The sequence below is a fragment of the Oncorhynchus clarkii genome, chromosome 16 (assembly GCF_045791955.1).
Source record: "Oncorhynchus clarkii lewisi isolate Uvic-CL-2024 chromosome 16, UVic_Ocla_1.0, whole genome shotgun sequence".
NCBI lineage: Eukaryota > Metazoa > Chordata > Actinopteri > Salmoniformes > Salmonidae > Oncorhynchus > Oncorhynchus clarkii.
The window spans coordinates 75,960,706-75,980,072 of NC_092162.1; the positions used below are offsets into that span (position 1 = coordinate 75,960,706).

At 42.9% G+C, this 19,367-nt stretch overlaps 1 protein-coding gene across 1 annotated transcript in view; it reads right to left on the reverse strand.

The window, feature by feature from the left end:
- The window catches only part of LOC139369020 (constitutive coactivator of PPAR-gamma-like protein 2), an 87,709-nt gene that overhangs the window by 62,118 nt on the left and 6,224 nt on the right, over positions 1–19,367 (reverse strand). The window contains exons 2-6 of the mRNA XM_071108601.1: positions 16,306–16,552; positions 10,326–10,408; positions 10,069–10,197; positions 8,963–9,065; positions 8,569–8,636 (exon numbers count right to left, since the gene is read on the reverse strand). Coding sequence (XP_070964702.1) covers positions 8,569–8,636; positions 8,963–9,065; positions 10,069–10,197; positions 10,326–10,408; positions 16,306–16,552 — 630 coding nt within the window. The remainder of the gene's footprint in view (positions 1–8,568; positions 8,637–8,962; positions 9,066–10,068; positions 10,198–10,325; positions 10,409–16,305; positions 16,553–19,367) is intronic.

Below are 19,367 nucleotides of genomic sequence, written 5' to 3' on the forward strand. Positions count from 1 at the left end.
CTCCCCCTACTGTATTACCTCAGCACTCCCCCTACTGTATTACCTCAGCACTCCCCCTACTGTATTACCTCAGCACTCCCCCTACTGTATTACCTCAGCACTCCCCCTACTGTATTACCTCATGCTGCACCTCCCCCTACTGTATTACCTCAGTACTCCCCCTACTGTATTACCTCACGCTGAGCAGCACTCCTACTGTATTACGTCAGCACTCCCCCTACTGTATTACCTCACGCTGCACCTCCCCATTCACTGACCCTTCTTGCAGCCAGGACAATGGCAACAATAGACAAAACAAGATATACAAAAATCTAACATTTTACTTCATAATTATCAGCTAGATATATGAACCGTAATCGTAAGCCAGCTAGCTAGTTAAACAGGAAAAAATTATCCAAAACTAATGTAACGCAAGGTACAGTAGATTCTTCATGGCCATCGGGCTCGCTAACTCTAGTAGCTAGCCAGTTAGCTCTAATGATTTACCTTGGGCTTATGACCTACACACACTACAGTGGGTATTGTAGGCAGGTAACCATGCCAAAATTAACACAGAATGTATTTATTAACGTATCAAGATCAAATAGTGTAGTGAGGCGACATATGAGATGTGAACAGGCAACATTTCATTCCCAGGTTGGAGTGTATTTTCTCACTTTAGCACAAATAATGGCCACCATTGATTTCAAGAAAATTAGCATAACTTTTTAAATGGTTACGTCATATTTCTTTGCGTTCTTTCTGTTGAAGTTTGTACATATTTTTAAGCATGCATCGATGCAAACAGAGCACGCATTCGAAAAGTGCCCTCCGTGCTCCGTCTCGCATACTTTGATTTGGACTTTTACTCCAACCCTCCCGTGTTCCGATTTGCCAAGTATGCATTTTGAAAAACACCCACAGAGAGAGAGTGCGACCGCGAGCGAGCGAGAGACCCGCTTCAGGAAACTAGTCATATTTTGCACATCACACAGGACAGGCAATTTTGTTTTTAATCAAAAAGCTTTTTTTTAGCAGAAATGCCTTCTAGAACATGACCCTAACCCTTCTAGAACATGACCCTAACCCTTCTAGAACATGACCCTAACCCTTCTAGAACATGACCCTAACCCTAACCCTTCTAGAACATGACCCTAACCCTAACCCTTCTAGAACATGTAAACTTTCTGCCTTAATAACAAAGTTATATTCAAACTGTAAATAAGAAATACAATTGTTAAATTACGAGCCTAGTTGGTTTAGCCACAGAAAAAGACAGGATTTTTGGCTGAGCTAATGGATGGGCTGGACATGCTGGGAGAAGTGTTTGGATTGGTCTGCCATGTCGCATGCTTCAGTTGATAACGTGAGCTGCTCAGTATGTGTTGATAGTCCTTTCTACCACAGCGTTTTGGAACGCTATAACGTTAGCCATCGAGAACTGAAAAAGTTGCCACTTTTCTCAACAACATTGATGCCCTGAAATTAGCAGGTGCTGTTGACAAATCAGTCCGAGCTTCAAGTTCCTTGGTGTCCACATCAACAAACGATCATCGTCCAAACACACCAAGACAGTCGTGAAGAGGGCATGACCACAACTATTCCCCCTCCTGACACTGAAAAGATTTGGCATGGGTCCCCAGATCCTCAAAAAGTTATTCAGCTTGTGACGGCCCTGAATTATTTTGAGCCGTCTCAGTGCTTCTCCTTCCAATAGGGTGCTTTCCCTTTAATTCCCAATTAAATAGCCAGCATCAGCTGCGCAAAAAGGGCGTTTGTGATGGAGACGTGACTGAGGATGTGTTCCCAAAGCTTCTCTATTCCGGTTGTTTTGTTGCTGTTAAACGTGTGTTTTGTAGCCTGAGAGAGTTTACCCAGGATCGGATCCACTCTTTGCGTCCGTCCGTGGACTACTCCTCTCCGTTCTTCATGGCCTTTCTCCGCTGGAGATCTATTGGCGGATTGTCTGACTGACCGACTGACTACCACCTTTTTTGTATACGGTATTTCATTTGTTTTGATATGATGTATACGGTGATGATTTATGTAGTTAGATGTAGTTGAGGACTTAGTAAGAGCTGATACGCTTTAAAGTTCTGTGGTAAAATTGTTATATTGATTGTATGATTTAATACTGGGTTTACGCTACACGGAATGAACGGACAAACATTGCGTGACAAAAGTCACTTGAGTTCACTGAACTCCTTTACCGGGCTGGACTCTTTTTAGGCCCGAGGTACAGGACATTTCTGGAGGAACCAGAACTCATTGTGTTATATTATTATGTGTGTGTAATTCATTGATGTTGCTAATACAACCCACGCAAAAGAATACAGTTGTTTTGAAGTTCTTTTCAATGTTTTAAGGGTTTATGAAAAGTTGATTTCCCTCCTGACGTTTACATAAGTCCTTTGTATTGGTGTAGACTTGACGGACCAGATGGGACTCATTCCCTCCCAAACTAAAAGGAGAAACCAATGTTTTCTCTGGTAGGCACAACCTACCTGGCACCCCTATAAAAAATAACCTCAAGTCAAAACCGTTACAAGCTGCAACATGTATCACCGCCTGGTAAGGCAACTGCTCGGCCTCCAACCACAAGGCACTGGGGCGGCAGGGTAGCCTAGTGGTTAGAGCGTTGGACTAGTAACCGGAAGGTTGCGAGTTCAAACCCCCGAGCTGACAAGGTACAAATCTGTCGTTCTGCCCCTGAACAGGCAGTTAACCCACTGTTCCCAGGCCGTCATTGAAAATAAGAATTTGTTCTTAACTGACTTGCCTGGTTAAATAAAGGTAAAATAAAAAATAAAATAAAAAAAAACTACAGAGGGTAGTGCGTATGGCCCAGTACCTCACTGGGGTCAAGCATCCTGCCATCCAGGACCTATATACCAGGCGGTGTCAGAAGAAGGCCCAAAAAATTGCCAAAGACTCCAGCCGCCCTAGTCATAGACTGTGCTCTCTGCTACCGCACAGCAAGTGGTACTGGAGAACCAAGTCTAGGTCCAAACAGCTGCTACCCCCAAGCCATAAGACTCCTGAACAGCTAATAAAATGGCTACCCGGACTATTTGCATTGTCCACACCCCCAATTTTTATTTTTTACACTGCTGCTACTCTGTTTATTATCTATGCATAGTCACTTTACACCTACCTACATATTACCTCAATTACCTCAACTAACCGGTGCCCCCACACATTGACTCTGTACCGGAACCCCCTTTATATAGCCTCGCTACTGTTATTTTATTGTTGCTCCTTGAAAATAAATTATTGTATTTTTTAAGTTTATTTTTTGTAAATACTTTTTACTTTTCACAACGCCTGTTGTATTTGGCGCATGTGACAAAAATTGATTTGGAAAAAGTTGTGATGAGCTACTTTCTGCACACACCATGGTCAGCATGAAACATATACCCTGATGAAGACAGCTTGGCTGTCGAAACGTTGGTAATTACATTGTTGCATCTGAGCTCCTAGAGTGTGCGGCTCTCTTATTTTTCCAGCATGAAACAGTGACTTGAAACAACGCTGGCCAAACAAGATGCAGCTAAAAACAAAATGGAGTTAAATGGTTCCAGTCTGTCGTGAAGAGTGCATTCATGTTTCTAATTCAGTCAGAGAGTAATTTTAATTTCAAGTTAAAGCTGTTAGCCAGCTGGAGAACATTAGCTTGCCGGCTCGCTAGCTAAAGTTACATGTATGATCTGTGTAGTAATATTATTCTAATCAGAAATCCATTTGCATTTATTTTTATGGCCTAAATATTTGCCAGCTAACATTGAACAGGGTTGGTTAGCTTTAGCTACCTGGTTCATTGTTTAGCTAGCTAGCTAGCTAGCTATGTTTAAACAAGATACTTCACCAGATGATTACATGACCCATCCACTTAGCTAGCTAGATGTGTCTGGGGGTGATTACAGCCATCTATTGTATTTCATGAACATGTGTAGACAATAGTGACCCATCCACTTAGCTCAGGGATGCTTAAACTTTTTCAGCCTGGGACCTAAATAAAAATGTGTTTTTCTAGGACCCAAGCTTATGAAAACATGCAACTATACATAAATATGGTACATTACAATGTTATTTGTTTTAGGCTGACATAATGGCAATGTAATACCCATATACTGTATATAGCACTTCATGTTTATTTTTCCCCATTAAACACACAAATTAAACACAAATAATTTTCATTCTGAGCTAGAAGAAGACGTATTGATCACGTCACACAGATGTATAACAGAACACACACAGTCCTAATGAGGTGTGTGGCTGGTTGAACTTTTCAACAAGCAGGTCTATTCTGGGCTCAGTTTGAGACCGTGCAACCCTGAGGTCATGCTCAGTATTGAGTCTGTTTCTGTACTTGTTTTAAGTATGCCAGAGTTGATAACCCTGACTCACATTATGTGGTGCCAAACTGGACCAGAACATCTCCTGCTTTCTCAGTCAGGCAGGAGACCGCTTCCTGCTGTAGATGAACAACCCAGAACTGTGCGAGTGTTTGCCTCAAAAAACATCTCATTTTTAATTAGTTTATTCCAGTACAGAATAAAACTAATTGTATTTTAACAGTTCCAAAAGACTTTCAACAAACATTTATACAGTAAAATGCACAGTAGGGCTGATTGTACATCTTCATATGTACTGTTAATTAGCTAGCTCCGGCTAACAATAGCTAGCTAGCTATTAGCTGTGTTCAAGGGGATTGTTTGAAAGAGAAACACTACTAGGAGAGATAGTACTCCCTTATGTCTGCTGATCATCACCTGTTATTAAGTGACAACAATGCATTGATAGCTGTCTAACTTGTCCACTGTCAAAGCCCTGTTTCCTAAAGCGTTCCGCCCTGTCCTCAAAGAACTCCCTGGGTTTACCATCATGCTGTGGATGTTTGGTCAGGGTGTGTTTTAATTTGTTATTTTTGAGAGAGTCATGACTAAAGCACTGCACGCACAAAACACATTGTGGGCACTCCTTGTTATTTCTCAAAGTTTGTATGAAACCACAGAAACAGTCATGACAATTGAGCTCAGTCAGAACTAGGGCGGTCATGAAATTATCATTTTTTAAATTTCACCTTTATTTAACCAGGTAGGCTAGTTGAGAACAAGTTCTCATTTACAACTGCGACCTGGCCAAGATAAAGCAAAGCAGTGCGACACAAAGCATGGCCAGCCATAGAAAAATGCGTATTGAAATGATCAATTATCGCAGATTTATCGGTGGTGAAAGTGTTCTCTAGCCTCAGTGCAGTGGGCAGCTGGGAGGAGGTGCTCTTATTCTCCATGGACTTTATAGCATCCCATGTAATATAGCCTACACCTTCACAATAAGTCCATTATTTATTTTAGACAGGCCTGAAGAAAATGTAGTCTATTTCAGAAGAACAGAAAAGCATACTCTGAAGTTGTCCTTATGTTACGCCCTGGTGTGGCTACACTAGTTCATTTAGCAGTGTTAGGTGCTACAGGACATAGAACTGACAGACGACCAAGAGCTCAAACCAAGTTTATTCACCCAAAGGGTCACAGCTGAACAAAGACATGTTCCCACCAGCACAAGTATACAGTTGAAGTCAGAAGTTTACATACACTTAGGCTGGAGTCATTAAAACTCACTTTTGAACCACTCCACAAATTTCTTGTTAACAAACTATAGATTTGGCAAGTCAGTTAGGACATCTACTTTGTGCGTGACACAAGTGTTTTTTACAACATTTGTTTACAGACAGATTATTTCACTTACAGTTCATTGAATCACAATTCCAGTGGGTCAGAAGTTTACATACACTAAGTTGACTGCCTTTAAACAGCTTGAAAAATTCCAGAAAATGATGTCATGACTGTAGAAGCTTCTGATAGGCTAACTGACATAATTTGAGTCAATTGGAGGTGTACCTGTGGATGTATTTCAAGGCCTACCTTCAAACTCAGTGCCTCTTTGCTTAACATCATGTGAAAATCAAAAGAAATCAGCCAAGACCTCAGGAAAAAAATAGTAGACCTCCACAAGTCTGGTTCATCCTTGGAGCTATTTCCAAATGCCTGAAGGTATCACGTTCATCTGTACAAACAATAGTACGCAGGTATAAACACCATGGGACCACGCAGCCGTAATACCGCTCAGGAAGGAGACACGTTCTGTCTCCTAGATATGAACGTACTTTGGTACGAAAAGTGCAAATCAATCCCAGAACAACAGCAAAGGAACTTGTGAAGATGCTTGAGGAAACAGGTACAAAAGTATCTATATCCATAGTTAAACGGGTCCTATATCAACATAACCTGAAAGGATGCTCAGCAAGGAAGAAGCCACTGCTCCAAAACCGCCATAAAAAAGCCAGACTACCGTTGCAACTGCACAAGGGGACAAAGATGGTACTTTCTGGAGAAATGTCCTCTGGTCTGATGAAACAAAAATGGAACTGTTTGGCCATAATGACCATCATTATGTTTGGAGGAAAAAGGGGAGGCTTGCAAGAACTCCATCCCAACCGTGATGCACGGGGGTGGCAGCATCATGTTGTGGGGGTGCTTTGTTGCAGGAGGGACTGGTGCACTTCACAAAATAGATGGCAAAACACTGGTTTATTTAAGGTCCCACAGTTTACTGTGCAGAAATCATACCATGAAGTCCAAGGAAATGGCCATAGATCTAGACAGAATTGTGATGAGGCGTATCTACACTACATGACCAAAAATGTGGGGAAACCTGCCCATCGAACATCTCATGGGTATTAACATGGAGTTGGTTCCCCCTTAGCTGTTCTAAACAGCCTCCACTCTTCTGGGAAGGTTTACCACTAGATGTTGGAACATTGCTGTGGGGACTTGCTTCCATTCAGCCACAAGCATTAGTGAGATCGGCACTGACGTTGGGGGTTAAGTTCAAGGCTCTGTGCAGGCCAGTCAAGTTCTTGCACAATGATCGACAAACCTTTTCTTTATGGACCTCGCTTTGTGCACGGGTGCATTGTCATGCTGAAACAGGAAAAGGCCTTCCCCCAAACTGTTGCCACAAAGTTGGAAGCACAGAATTGTATGCGTTAAGATTTCAAATCAAAATCAAATCAAATCCCCTTCACTGGAACTAAGGGGCCCAAACCATGAAAAACAGCCCCAGACCATTACTCATCCTCCAAACTTTAGTTGGCATTTTTCATTGGGGCAGGTAGAGTTCTCCTGGCATTCGCCAAACCCAGATTAGTCCGTCCGACTGCCAGATAGTGATGCGTGATTATTCACTCCAGAGAACACGTTTCCACTGCTTCAGAGTCCAATGGCGGTGAGCTTTACGCCACTCCAACCAACACTTGGAATTACGCCGGCTTGTATGCAGCTGCTCTGCCATGGAAAACCATTTCATGAAGCTCCCAAAGAACAGTTATAGTGCTGCTTTGCAGTTTAGAACTCGGCAATGAGTGTTGTAAAGATGGTTTGTCCTCGGTTACGTGCTACGCAGTCCCGTTCTGTGAGCTAGTGTGGCCTACCATTTCACGGCTGAGTCGGTGTTGCTCTTACCCAGACTTCCTAGAGCTGGCTGTCGGACCAAACGGGCATGGACCTTGGTCAGGGAGATGACCAAGAACCCAATTACCACTCTGACAGAGTTCCTTGGCTGAGATGGAAAAAAACCTGTCTGAAGGACAACAGTCTCTGGGATTTAAGTGGAGAGTGGCCAGACAGAAGCCTGTCTATCCTGAGAAAAAGGTACATGACAGCCTGTCATGTGAAGGCATGTGAAAGAATTAAAGCATAAAGGCAAAAGATTGTGGTCTGATAAGACAAAAATAAAATGTAAAAAATAACTTCGGCCTCAATGCAAATTTCTGGAGGAAACCAGGCACAGCTCATCACCCGTCTAACATCATCCCTGCCGTGAAGCATGGTGGTGGCAGCATCATGCTATGGGGATGCTTTTCAGCATCAGGGACTTGGAGACTGGTAAAGATAGAGGGAGAAATTAATGGAGCCAAATACAGGCAAATCCTTGATGACAACCTGCTTCAGCGTGCAAATGACCTTAGACTGGGGCGAAGATATATGTTCCAACAGGACAATGATCCCAAAGCATACAGCCAAAGCAATGCTGGAACAGCTTCAGAACAATAATGTTAAATATAGCTCCTATAAAGCCCTTGAATGGATTAGCCAAAGCCCAGACTTGAATCCCATTGAAAATCTGTGGAAAGACTTGAAGATTGCTGTTCACCGCCACTCCCCATATAACTTAAGAGCTTGAGAAAATCCGCAAATCTAGATGTACAAAGCTGATAGACATACCCAAGAAGACTCAAAGCTGATAGACATACCCAAGAAGACTCAAAGCTGGAATCGCCACCAAAAGGTGCTTCTACAAAGTATTGACTCGGGTGTGAATACTTATGTAAATTAGATATCTGTATTTTGTTTTCAATAAATGAACAAACATTTCTATAAACTTGTTTTTACTTTGTCATTATGGGGTATTGTGTGTAGATCGGTGAGAATTTGTTAATGAATGTTTAACTCCGGTTGTAACAACTAAATGAGGAATAAATAAAGGTGTATCAATACTTTGTGAAGGGACATCAGAGACTCCTACCTGGTGCTTTCCAGGCTGCATTGCCCCCATGTGGCCAGGAGGACTGCCAAAAGGAGCCGGACCAAACCCTGGCACCACACAGAAAGACAAATGGACACATCCAGTTAAGCAAGCCTAACGATTTCAGAGGAAAAGCACTTCTTTTCAGACTACAGTAGATATGATTGGCAGGTGCCTTAGCCCAGTGCTTCTCAGTCCTCTACTCAAGAACCCTCAGACGTCTCAATGTTGTTGGGACCAGCTCACCTGATTCAACTAGTCAGGGGCTGGAAGATTAGTTGACAAGTTCAATCAGGTGTGCCATCTCTGGAATAAACCAAATACATGGAACTGCTGGAGGTCCCCGAGGAGAGGTTTGAGTATGATGGCTTCAGCCAATGGCAGAGTTACTCACAAAGGTAGGGGGAGGGTCCCATGGAGAGTGGGCGTGGTTTAGAGGCAGATGAGAAATACTCCACAGCCTTCTTAAAACGTTCCACCTTATCCTCCATACGAGACTAGAGAGAATGTGAGCAAAAGAGAGGAGGGGTGACAGAAAGCTAGTGGTACTGTTATTTTGGCAGTCTCGACTTAAGGTACATGGCTTATAGATTGCAGGCCTGCATAGGACAAAGGCTAAGCAGCTAGCAGGATACTGCTCTGTTTCAGCTGGTATGGTCAGTCTAGCTGTATGGAGGAGAAGGTACTGCTCTGTTTCAGCTGGTATGGTCAGTCTAGCTGTATGGAGAAGGTACTGCTCTGTTTCAGCTGGTATGGTCAGTCTAGCTGTATGGAGGAGAAGGTACTGCTCTGTTTCAGCTGGTATGGTCAGTCTAGCTGTATGGAGGAGGAGGTACTGCTCTGTTTCAGCTGGTATGGTCAGTCTAGCTGTATGGAGGAGAAGGTACTGCTCTGTTTCAGCTGGTATGGTCAGTCTAGCTGTATGGAGGAGAAGGTACTGCTCTGTTTCAGCTGGTATGGTCAGTCTAGCTGTATGGAGGAGAAGGTACTGCTCTGTTTCAGCTGGTATGGTCAGTCTAGCTGTATGGAGGAGAAGGTACTGCTCTGTTTCAGCTGGTATGGTCAGTCTAGCTGTATGGAGGAGGAGGTACTGCTCTGTTTCAGCTGGTATGGTCAGTCTAGCTGTATGGAGGAGAAGGTACTGCTCTGTTTCAGCTGGTATGGTCAGTCTAGCTGTATGGAGGAGAAGGTACTGCTCTGTTTCAGCTGGTATGGTCAGTCTAGCTGTATGGAGGAGGAGGTACTGCTCTGTTTCAGCTGGTATGGTCAGTCTAGCTGTATGGAGAAGGTGCTTTCTGTATCCATGTATCCTATCTAGACAGTTATGAAATCAGAGGAGTAGACAGGGTGGAGTGGGGATTGAACCCCGGTCTCCGGTGGGGAGATGAGTACATGTGTCTAGAGCAAGGACATTAGCACTAGACCACAGGCTCTACACATTTTAATCTTTCTGGACAGTAATGTGATTTCTTGATCCAAGCAAAGTATTTAAATGTGTACCTGGGATTGGTTGAAGACGTCCCTGGCAACAGCGTCGAGGTTCCCCAGGTCTTTAATGGAGGAGACGTACTCAGACACCGCCTTGATAACCACCTCACAGGGAGGCAGCACCAACTGGTGGGCACGCACCTAGAGGGTTAGAGGTCAGACACCGCCTTGATAACCACCTCACAGGGAGGCAGCACCAACTGGTGGGCACGCACCTAGAGGGTTAAAGGTCAGACCCCAGTGGAAGGGTTAAAGGTCAGAGGTTATACCTTGAGTGAGGCCAGGGGGTGTTCTGGTCCTAAAAGGCTCCAGTGGAAGGCAGCCAGGTCCTCATCAGGGAGAATATGGTTCCCTACGGGAGGGAGAAAGAGACCGGTAGTAAATAATAAAGTGTAAAAGGCGTGTTTGGTTGCGTCTCAGGGATCGCACAGTTAATCGATTAAAGATGAACAGACATTTTTCGGAAAGTTACGGTGATCTGCATCAATGAAGGATGACGCCGAGTTGAAGGATGGAGTTTTTCTGCCTAGAATCTCATTTAAGTTACTCAAGAGCTTTTTACAATCATTCTTTAAATTGATATTTGTTCCATTAGTATAGTTTTCTTTTTGTTAACTTCTTGGTGACAGGGGGACAGTATTGAGTAGCTTGGATGAATAAGGTGCCCAGAGTAAACTACCTGCTACTCCGTCCCAGATGCTAATATATGCATATTAGTAGTATTGGATAGAAAACACTGAAGTTTCTAAAACTGTTTGAATGATGTCTGAGTATAACAGAACTCATATGGCAGGCAAAAACCTGAGACAAATCCAACCAGGAAGTGGGAAATCTGAGGTTTGTAGTTCTATTTAAGCGATTGCCTATCCAATATGCTGTGTCTATGGGGCCAGATTGCACTTCCTAAGGCTTCCAGCAGATGTCAACAGTCTTTAGAAAGTTGTTTGAGGCTTCTATTGTGGAAGGTGGTCAAATAAGAGCTGTTTCAACAAGTGGACTAGGCTGAGGCCAATCATCAGTTGTTTACTGCACAGTCACGCGGGCTCACTGTGCCTTCTTTTTCCTCTGTAGTGAATACGCTATTGTCCGGTTGGAATATTATTGAAGACTTATTATAAAAAGACCCTAATGGTTTGATTGTAAACATCGTTTGACATCTACAAACTGTAAAGGAACTCTGACTTTGTCTGGATTTTGCACATTGTGCCTTTAGAATAGTGAACTAAACATGAACAAAAACGGAGGTATTTGGACAAATATGGACGTAATCGAACATTTCTTGTGGAAGTGGGAGTCCTGGGAGTGCATTCTGATGAAGATCAGCAAAGGTAAGTGAAGATTTATAATGCTATTTATGACTTTTGTTGACTATACCATTTGGCGGGTAAGTGTATGGCTTGCTTTTGTGGCTGAACGCTGTTCTCAGATTATTGAATATTGTGCTTTTGGCGTAAAGCTTTTTTGAAATCAGACACAGCGGTTGCATTAAGAACAAGTTTATCTTTAATTTGATGTAAAACATGTATCTTTCATCAAAGTTTATGATGAGTATTTCTGTTATTTGATGTGGCTCTCTGCAATTTCTCCGGATGTTTGAGGCATTTCTGAACATGGCGCCAATGTAAACTGACGTTTTTGGATATTAATATGAACTTAATCGAACAAAACATACATGTATTGTGTAACATGAGTCCTGGGAGTGTCATCTGATGAAGGTCGTCAAAGGTTAGTGATTCATTTGATCTATATTTCTGCTTTTTGTGACACCTCTCTTTGGTTGGAAAATGGCTGAATGCTTTCTGTGACTAGTTGCTGACCTAACATAATTATATGTCGGCTTTACCCGTAAAGCCTTTTTGAAATGGGACACTGTGGTTGGATTAACGAGAAGTGTATCTTTAAAATGGTGTAAAATACAGTGCCTTGCGAAAGTATTCGGCCCCCTTGAACTTTGCGACCTTTTGCGACATTTCAGGCTTCAAACATAAAGATATAAAGCTGTATTTTTTTGTGAAGAATTAACAACAAGTGGGACACAATCATGAAGTGGAACAACATTTATTGGATATTTCAAACTTTTTTTTTTGCGCAATATACGACTGATTGTTGTCCTATGGACAGAGGCTCCCACCTCAGCTGTAGATCTTTGCAGTTCATCCAGAGTGATCATGGGCCTCTTGGCTGCATCTCTGATCAGTCTTCTCCTTGTATGAGCTGAAAGTTTAGAGGGACGGCCAGGTCTTGGTAGATTTGCAGTGGTCTGATACTCCTTCCATTTCAATATTATCGCTTGCACAGTGCTCCTTGGGATGTTTAAAGCTTGGGAAATCTTTTTGTATCCAAATCCGGCTTTAAACTTCTTCACAACAATATCTCGGACCTGCCTGGTGTGTTCCTTGTTCTTCATGATGCTCTCTGCGCTTTTAACGGACCTCTGAGACTATCACAGTGCAGGTGCATTTATACGGAGACTTGATTACACACAGGTGGATTGTATTTATCATCATTAGTCATTTAGGTCAACATTGGATCATTCAGAGATCCTCACTGAACTTCTGGAGAGAGTTTGCTGCACTGAAAGTAAAGGGGCTGAATAATTTTGCACGCCCAATTTTTCAGTTTTTGCTTTGTTAAAAAAGTTTGAAATATCCAATAAATGTCATTCCACTTCATGATTGTGTCCCACTTGTTGTTGATTCTTCACAAAAAAATACAGTTTTATATCTTTATGTTTGAAGCCTGAAATGTGGCAAAAGGTCGCAAAGTTCAAGGGGGCCGAATACTTTCGCACATTGACTCTGTACCGGTGCCCCCAGTATATAGCCTCCACATTGACTCTGTACCGGTACCCCCTGTATATAGCCTCCACACTGACTCGGTACCGGTGCCCCCAGTATATAACCTCCACACTGACTCGGTACCGGTGCCCCCAGTATATAACCTCCACACTGACTCGGTACCGGTGCCCCCAGTATATAGCCTCCACATTGACTCTGTACCGGTGCCCCCTGTATATAGCCTCCACACTGACTCGGTACCGGTGCCCCCAGTATATAACCTCCACACTGACTCGGTACCGGTGCCCCCAGTATATAGCCTCCACATTGACTCTGTACCGGTGCCCCCAGTATATAGCCTCCACATTGACTCTGTACCGGTGCCCCCTGTATATAGCCTCCACACTGACTCTGTACCGGTGCCCCCAGTATATAGCCTCCACATTGACTCTGTACCGGTACCCCCTGTATATAGCCTCCACATTGACTCTGTACTGGTACCCCCTGTATATAGCCTCCACATTGACTCTGTACCGGTACCCCCTGTATATAGCCTCCACACTGACTCGGTACCGGTGCCCCCTGTATATAGCCTCCACACTGACTCTGTACCGGTACCCCCTGTATATAGCCTCCACACTGACTCAGTACCGGTGCCCCCTGTATATAGCCTCCACACTGACTCGGTACCGGTACCCCCTGTATATAGCCACCACACTGACTCGGTACCGGTGCCCCCTGTATATAACCTCCACACTGACTCGGTACCGGTACCCCCTGTATATAGCCACCACACTGACTCGGTACCGGTGCCCCCTGTATATAACCTCCACACTGACTCGGTACCGGTACCCCCTGTATATAGCCACCACACTGACTCGGTGCCCCCAGTATATAAGCTTCATTGTTATTCTTATTGTGTTACTTTATATTATTACTTTTTATTTTAGTCTACTCTGTAAAAAAATTCTTAACTCTTCTTGAACTGCACTGTTGGTTAAGGGCTTGTAAGTAAGCATTTCACGGTAAAGTCTACTCTGGTTGTATTCGGCGCATGTGACAAATAAAGTTTGATTTGACCACTGCACTTCATACATTTATTAAACATAAGAATGAGTTGTCACAAGCCGGCTCGTGGGAAGTGACAAAGTGCTCTTATAGGACCAGGGCACAAATAATATCATTTTGCTCTTTATTTAACCATCTTACATATAAAACGTTATTTCTAAAACAAAAATTGTGAATAACTCACCACAGGTTAATGAGAAGGGTGTGCTTGAAAGGATGCACATTACTCTGCAATGTTGGGTTGTATTGGACAGAGTCTCAGTCAAATCATTTCCCACACAGTTTGTGGCTGTATTTAGTTCATGCTAGTGAGGGCCGAGAATCCACTCTCACATAGGTACGTTGCTGCAAAGGGCATCAGTGTCTTATCCTGCCAAGGCAGGATACTCTGAGCACAGCCCAATCCAGAAATATGGCAGTGGCTTCTGATTCAATTACATTTTCACAGAACCACTTGTTGCAATTTCGATGAGCCTCTCATTCAGATATCGGTAAGTGGACTGGAGGCAGAGCATGAAAGGGATAACGAATCCAGTTGTTTGTGTCATCTGTTTCGGGAAAGTACCTGCGTAACTGCGCACCCAACTCAGGTGCTTCGCTATATCAGATTTGACATTGTCCGTAAGCTTGAATTAATTTGCACACAACAGCAAAAAATCATACAATGATGGAAAGACCTGTGTTGTCCTTAATGCACAGTGAAGTGCTCCAACTTCTTAATCATAGCCTCAGTTGCGGAGAGTCCCTGAAATCCTAGATTCAGATCATTCAGGCAAGAAAAAAACGATAAGAGAGCTGTGTGAGAAACTCGTCATCATGCAAGCGGGCAGACAAGTGAAGATTATTGTTAGTAAAGAAAACTAAGCTCGTCTCGCAATTTAAAAAAAAACATGTCAATACTTTACTTTACTTTACTTTTCAAAGGAATTTTTATTTAGAAAAAAAACATTTTTAAAATGTGAATCACATTTTTATTTACCCCAGTTTGGGAATACCTGTTGTACAGAATCTGCTTGCGAAGGTGTATTGTGGGCATTACCATGCAGTTGACTTCCTAACCTTTTTTGCTGTTAGCTGACATTAGCAAGCAAACTAGCTAACACTATGGATGTGACAAATTGACCATTTTGCTTAATGTTTAAATGGCCATTGTTTATCGGTTTTCTGTTAAAACTAAGAAGAAGAAAAAATGTAGAATGTTGAATATTGCCTCCGACCGGGTAATTAACTTATTCTACCAGCTACAGAAACATGTCGATAGCGACAATTGTTAACTTTCTGACATTAAAAAAATATATATATATATAATAATTTAAGTGCTGCATCAGGTCTGTATCTTATCAGACAGAATTCTGCTCTGGGGTAAAATGTTCTGTATTGTTTCCCTGACAATAAACATCGCTGATTGATGTGCTACGGTGGTGTTTTATGGTAGAGTAGCTAGATTAATTTTATTTCTACTAAGTCACAGTAATTTTCAAACTTTAAAGTTCTAATTTGGGAGATAATATTTGATTGACAGTTCTGGTTGCCTAGTGGCGGGCTTTAGTCATGCTTCAGAAGCGGCATTCCTTTACAGACAAATAAAATGTCTGTTCATAGAGGTTTCATGTTGGCATTTAAAAGGAGTGTAGCCTACCCTAAAAACCAGACAAACAAACCTTCTGTAGCCGAGGTGCTTTCAAGGGGCCACATTCCATTTTCTGAAAAGCGTTAACCATACAGGCTACCGGTAGCAACTGACTAGGTATCCCCTTTCCCTTTTGGTAGAGAAATTAACGTTCAAATCACTGGCAACAGCTCTGGTGGACATTCCTGCAGTCAGCATGCCAATTGCATGCTCCTTAAAACTTGAGACATCTGTAGCGTTGTGTGATAAAACTGCACATTTTAGAGTGGCCTTTTATTGTCCCCAGCACAAGGTGAACCTGTGTAATGATCATGCTGTTTAATCAGCTTCTTGATTTGCCCCACCGGTCAGCTGGATGGATGTGTTCTACACCTGCATTGCTTGCTGTTTGGGGTTTTAGGCTGGGTTTCTGTACAGCACTTTGAGATATCAGCTGATGTACGAAGGGCTATATAAATAAATTTGATTTGATGTGTTACGAACATTTTAGAGAAATAAGCTTTTTGTGCGTAATTTAACATTTCTGGGATCTTTTATTCGCCAAAGGTGCTTCTACAAAGTGTTGACTCAGGTGTGTGGATATTTATGTAAATACAATATTTCTGTATTTAATTTTCAATAACTTTGCTAACATTTCTAAAAACATGTTTTCACTTTGTTATTGTGGGGTATTGTGTGTAGATCGGTGAGAGAAAAAAATCCTTTTGGAATTCAGGCTTTAACACAAAATGTGGAATTTTAGGTATGAATACTTTCTGAAGGTACTGTACCTACCCAGCAGAGCAGCGAAGCAGGGCAGTTGTTGTGTCTTCAGACCCAGCTGTCTGGCTGCTTCAGAGAGCAGGTATTGGTGGGTGGTCAGGTTCTTGCCGTTCCAGGACAGTTTGAGGGCATGCGAGGAGAAGTAGGCGGGCACGTTGCAGAGAGCAAACTCTGAGTCCTGGGCGATCAGACCGCAGAAACCAAAGTCCCTGTAGAGGGACAGCACCTCCTGGTGGTGGTCCTCCAACGTCTGGACAACCTGGATAATACAATATTAGTGATGCACCGATATGACATTTTTGGACGATACCGATATCCAATATTTTCCCTGTCAAAAAAAAAAAAAAAAAAACGATACCGATAACCGATATTTATGATTTTAGCGGCCTTTTAAGCATTCTAGTACAGTTAAATAGTTAACACGGACGCAGCGGTCTAAGGCACTGCAAGAGGCGTGACTACAGTTCCTGGTTCGAATCCAGGCTGTATCACATCCGGCCGTGATTGGGAGTCCCATAGTGCGGCGCACACTTGGCCCAGCGTCGTCCGGGTTTAGCCGGGGTAGGTCGTCATTGTAAATAAGAACTTGTTCTTAACCGACTTGCCTAGTTAAATAAAGGTTTTACACACACACTGACCAAAAAGTTATTTTGTTGGCATTTACATATGTCCCCAATACCAGTCAAACATACAAAACCTATTTCTTTCACTTACTTGCTGTGCCGTTTCGTTGTTCAGTCGTTTCATTCTCAACCAGGGTTTCTATGGAACGCCGTTTGGGTCTTTGCATGTCAAAGAAGAGAACCCTATTTGACCTGTCAAATAACACGACATCTGTTTCAGTAGATGTATAGTTCGCTATAGCTACTACCTAACCATATTGCTAGGTGTCATCATCTAAAATAACCCTAATTTATAAGACCGTTCTTATTTGATTAATGGTGGTCGGACCCATCTATGTGAAGCTTGCCACAATAAGGTTTCGCCACAATAGTTGACTTTGCAGTTAGCCTTCAAAATAAAAGTATGGCATAATTCTACAATTTGTATTCATTTGCATTACTGTCAATGACACTTATTTTGAACGCAAACCGCAACCTCCAGTATTTTGCCAGTCCTTATTGTGGCTAGCTTCAAAACACATTAGCCGGTCCTGTCGAGCCAGATGAAGCCAGATGAAGCTAGCTGGCTGCTTATAACATTAGCTTTGGGCAACAGGGTTAAGTAGCTTGAAGTTCAATAGGCAAACAACAATACTTACAAGGATTACTAAATAATTGCTAAGAATAATGAAAATGACTGCAGTTTCAACAGGTCATTGTTTCAGGCTAGTTGTATTGGTGCTATCTAGGTACCAAGTTGAAGCTAGCCACCGCAGAAGTTGCGGTTGAACAAATGATGCTTTATTACCAACGTGGTATTGTAAACACATCGTTCATGGCCGGTGTTTGCAGACTTTTTTGTATAGCTTTGCCAGTGCTACTGTACCTTTTTTGACACGCAAAGACCGAAACGGCGTTCCGTAGTATGTCGTGAAGCTAATAGCAGTGATGCCATTACTGTGTAACTCCGGTCGGCGAAAGCCAACATCACCCACGACAGAGAACGGTTGATTGTCAAGGACAATGAATTCCATTATCTTGGCTTTAATGGATTTCACCTTTGAGTTGTCTCGCTGAAATTGTGTTAGTCTTTCAAATGACTGCTCGATCCACAGAGCAGACATTGTGTGTTAGTTTAGGAATGCTGTGTTGCACGTATAGCGAAAAAATCTTTGTGGCGTCATTACATCACGTACTTATGTTATATAGGTATGCACATCAGCGTTGACATCGGCTTTGCACCTCGGGGCGTTAAACTAGATATCCGATTCGTTCACCGATATATCGTACATCTGTATACAATATTACACATCTTAAACCCTCCTCTAACCCTGTAGAAAGGCCACCATGCTGAAATGTTGACCAAAGTGCCATGGTATAGAAGATACAGTAAGTACACCAGTAGTCTGCCCCACAGCCTTTATCCCACCCAGCACACATTACCATAACAGGTCCCACCCAGCACTCATTACCATAACAGGTCCCACCCAGCACTCATTACCATAACAGGTCCCACCCAGCACTCATTACCATAACAGGTCCCACCCAGCACTCATTACCATAACAGGTCCCACCCAGCACTCATTACCATAGCAGGTCCCACCCAGCACTCATTACCATAACAGGTCCCACCCAGCACTCATTACCATAACAGGTCCCACCCAGCATCCATTACCATAACAGGTCCCACCCAGCATCCATTACCATAACAGGTCCCACCCAGCACCCATTACCATAACAGGTCCCACCCAGCACGCATTACCATAACACATCCCACCCAGCACGCATTACCATAACACGTCCCACCCAGCACGCATTACCATAACACGTCCCACCCAGCACGCATTACCATAACAGGTCCCACCTAGCACTCATTACCATAACAGGTCCCAGCCAACCCTCATCTGACCATATGGTGATGCTGAACAACCAGGTAGTTACCCTTAGCAACAGGTGGAATAGGGGCTATCATGCATGTATTGCGGCAGCAGGTAGCCTAGTGGTTAGAGCGTTGGACTAGTAACCGAAAGGTTGTAAGATTGAATCCCTGAGCTGACAAGGTAAAAATCTGTCTTTCTGCCCCTGAACAAGGCAGATAACCCACTGTTCCTAGGGTGTCATTGAAAATAAGAATTTGTTCTTAACTGACTTGCCGAGATAAATAAAGGTACAAATAAATGTATACCTGGTTAAATAGGGCTGTTAAAATATAAAAGCTTAGTTCCAGGTGTGTCACCAAAGACCAGCCTCTAGTCCCTGTCTTGAAGTGAGGGTAGAAGACTGACAGACCACCCCAGCAAGAACAGTATTATGTATGAACACAAACAGGCATACACTGATTTACTGGGCTACTCTCCACTACCTATTAGTGTTAGTATTAGTCACCATACCAGAACTCTGACTGGCACTTGATCCAGACAAACTCAGCTACTGCTGGGCCTCTTGAGCTCAATATCATTACATTTGAACATT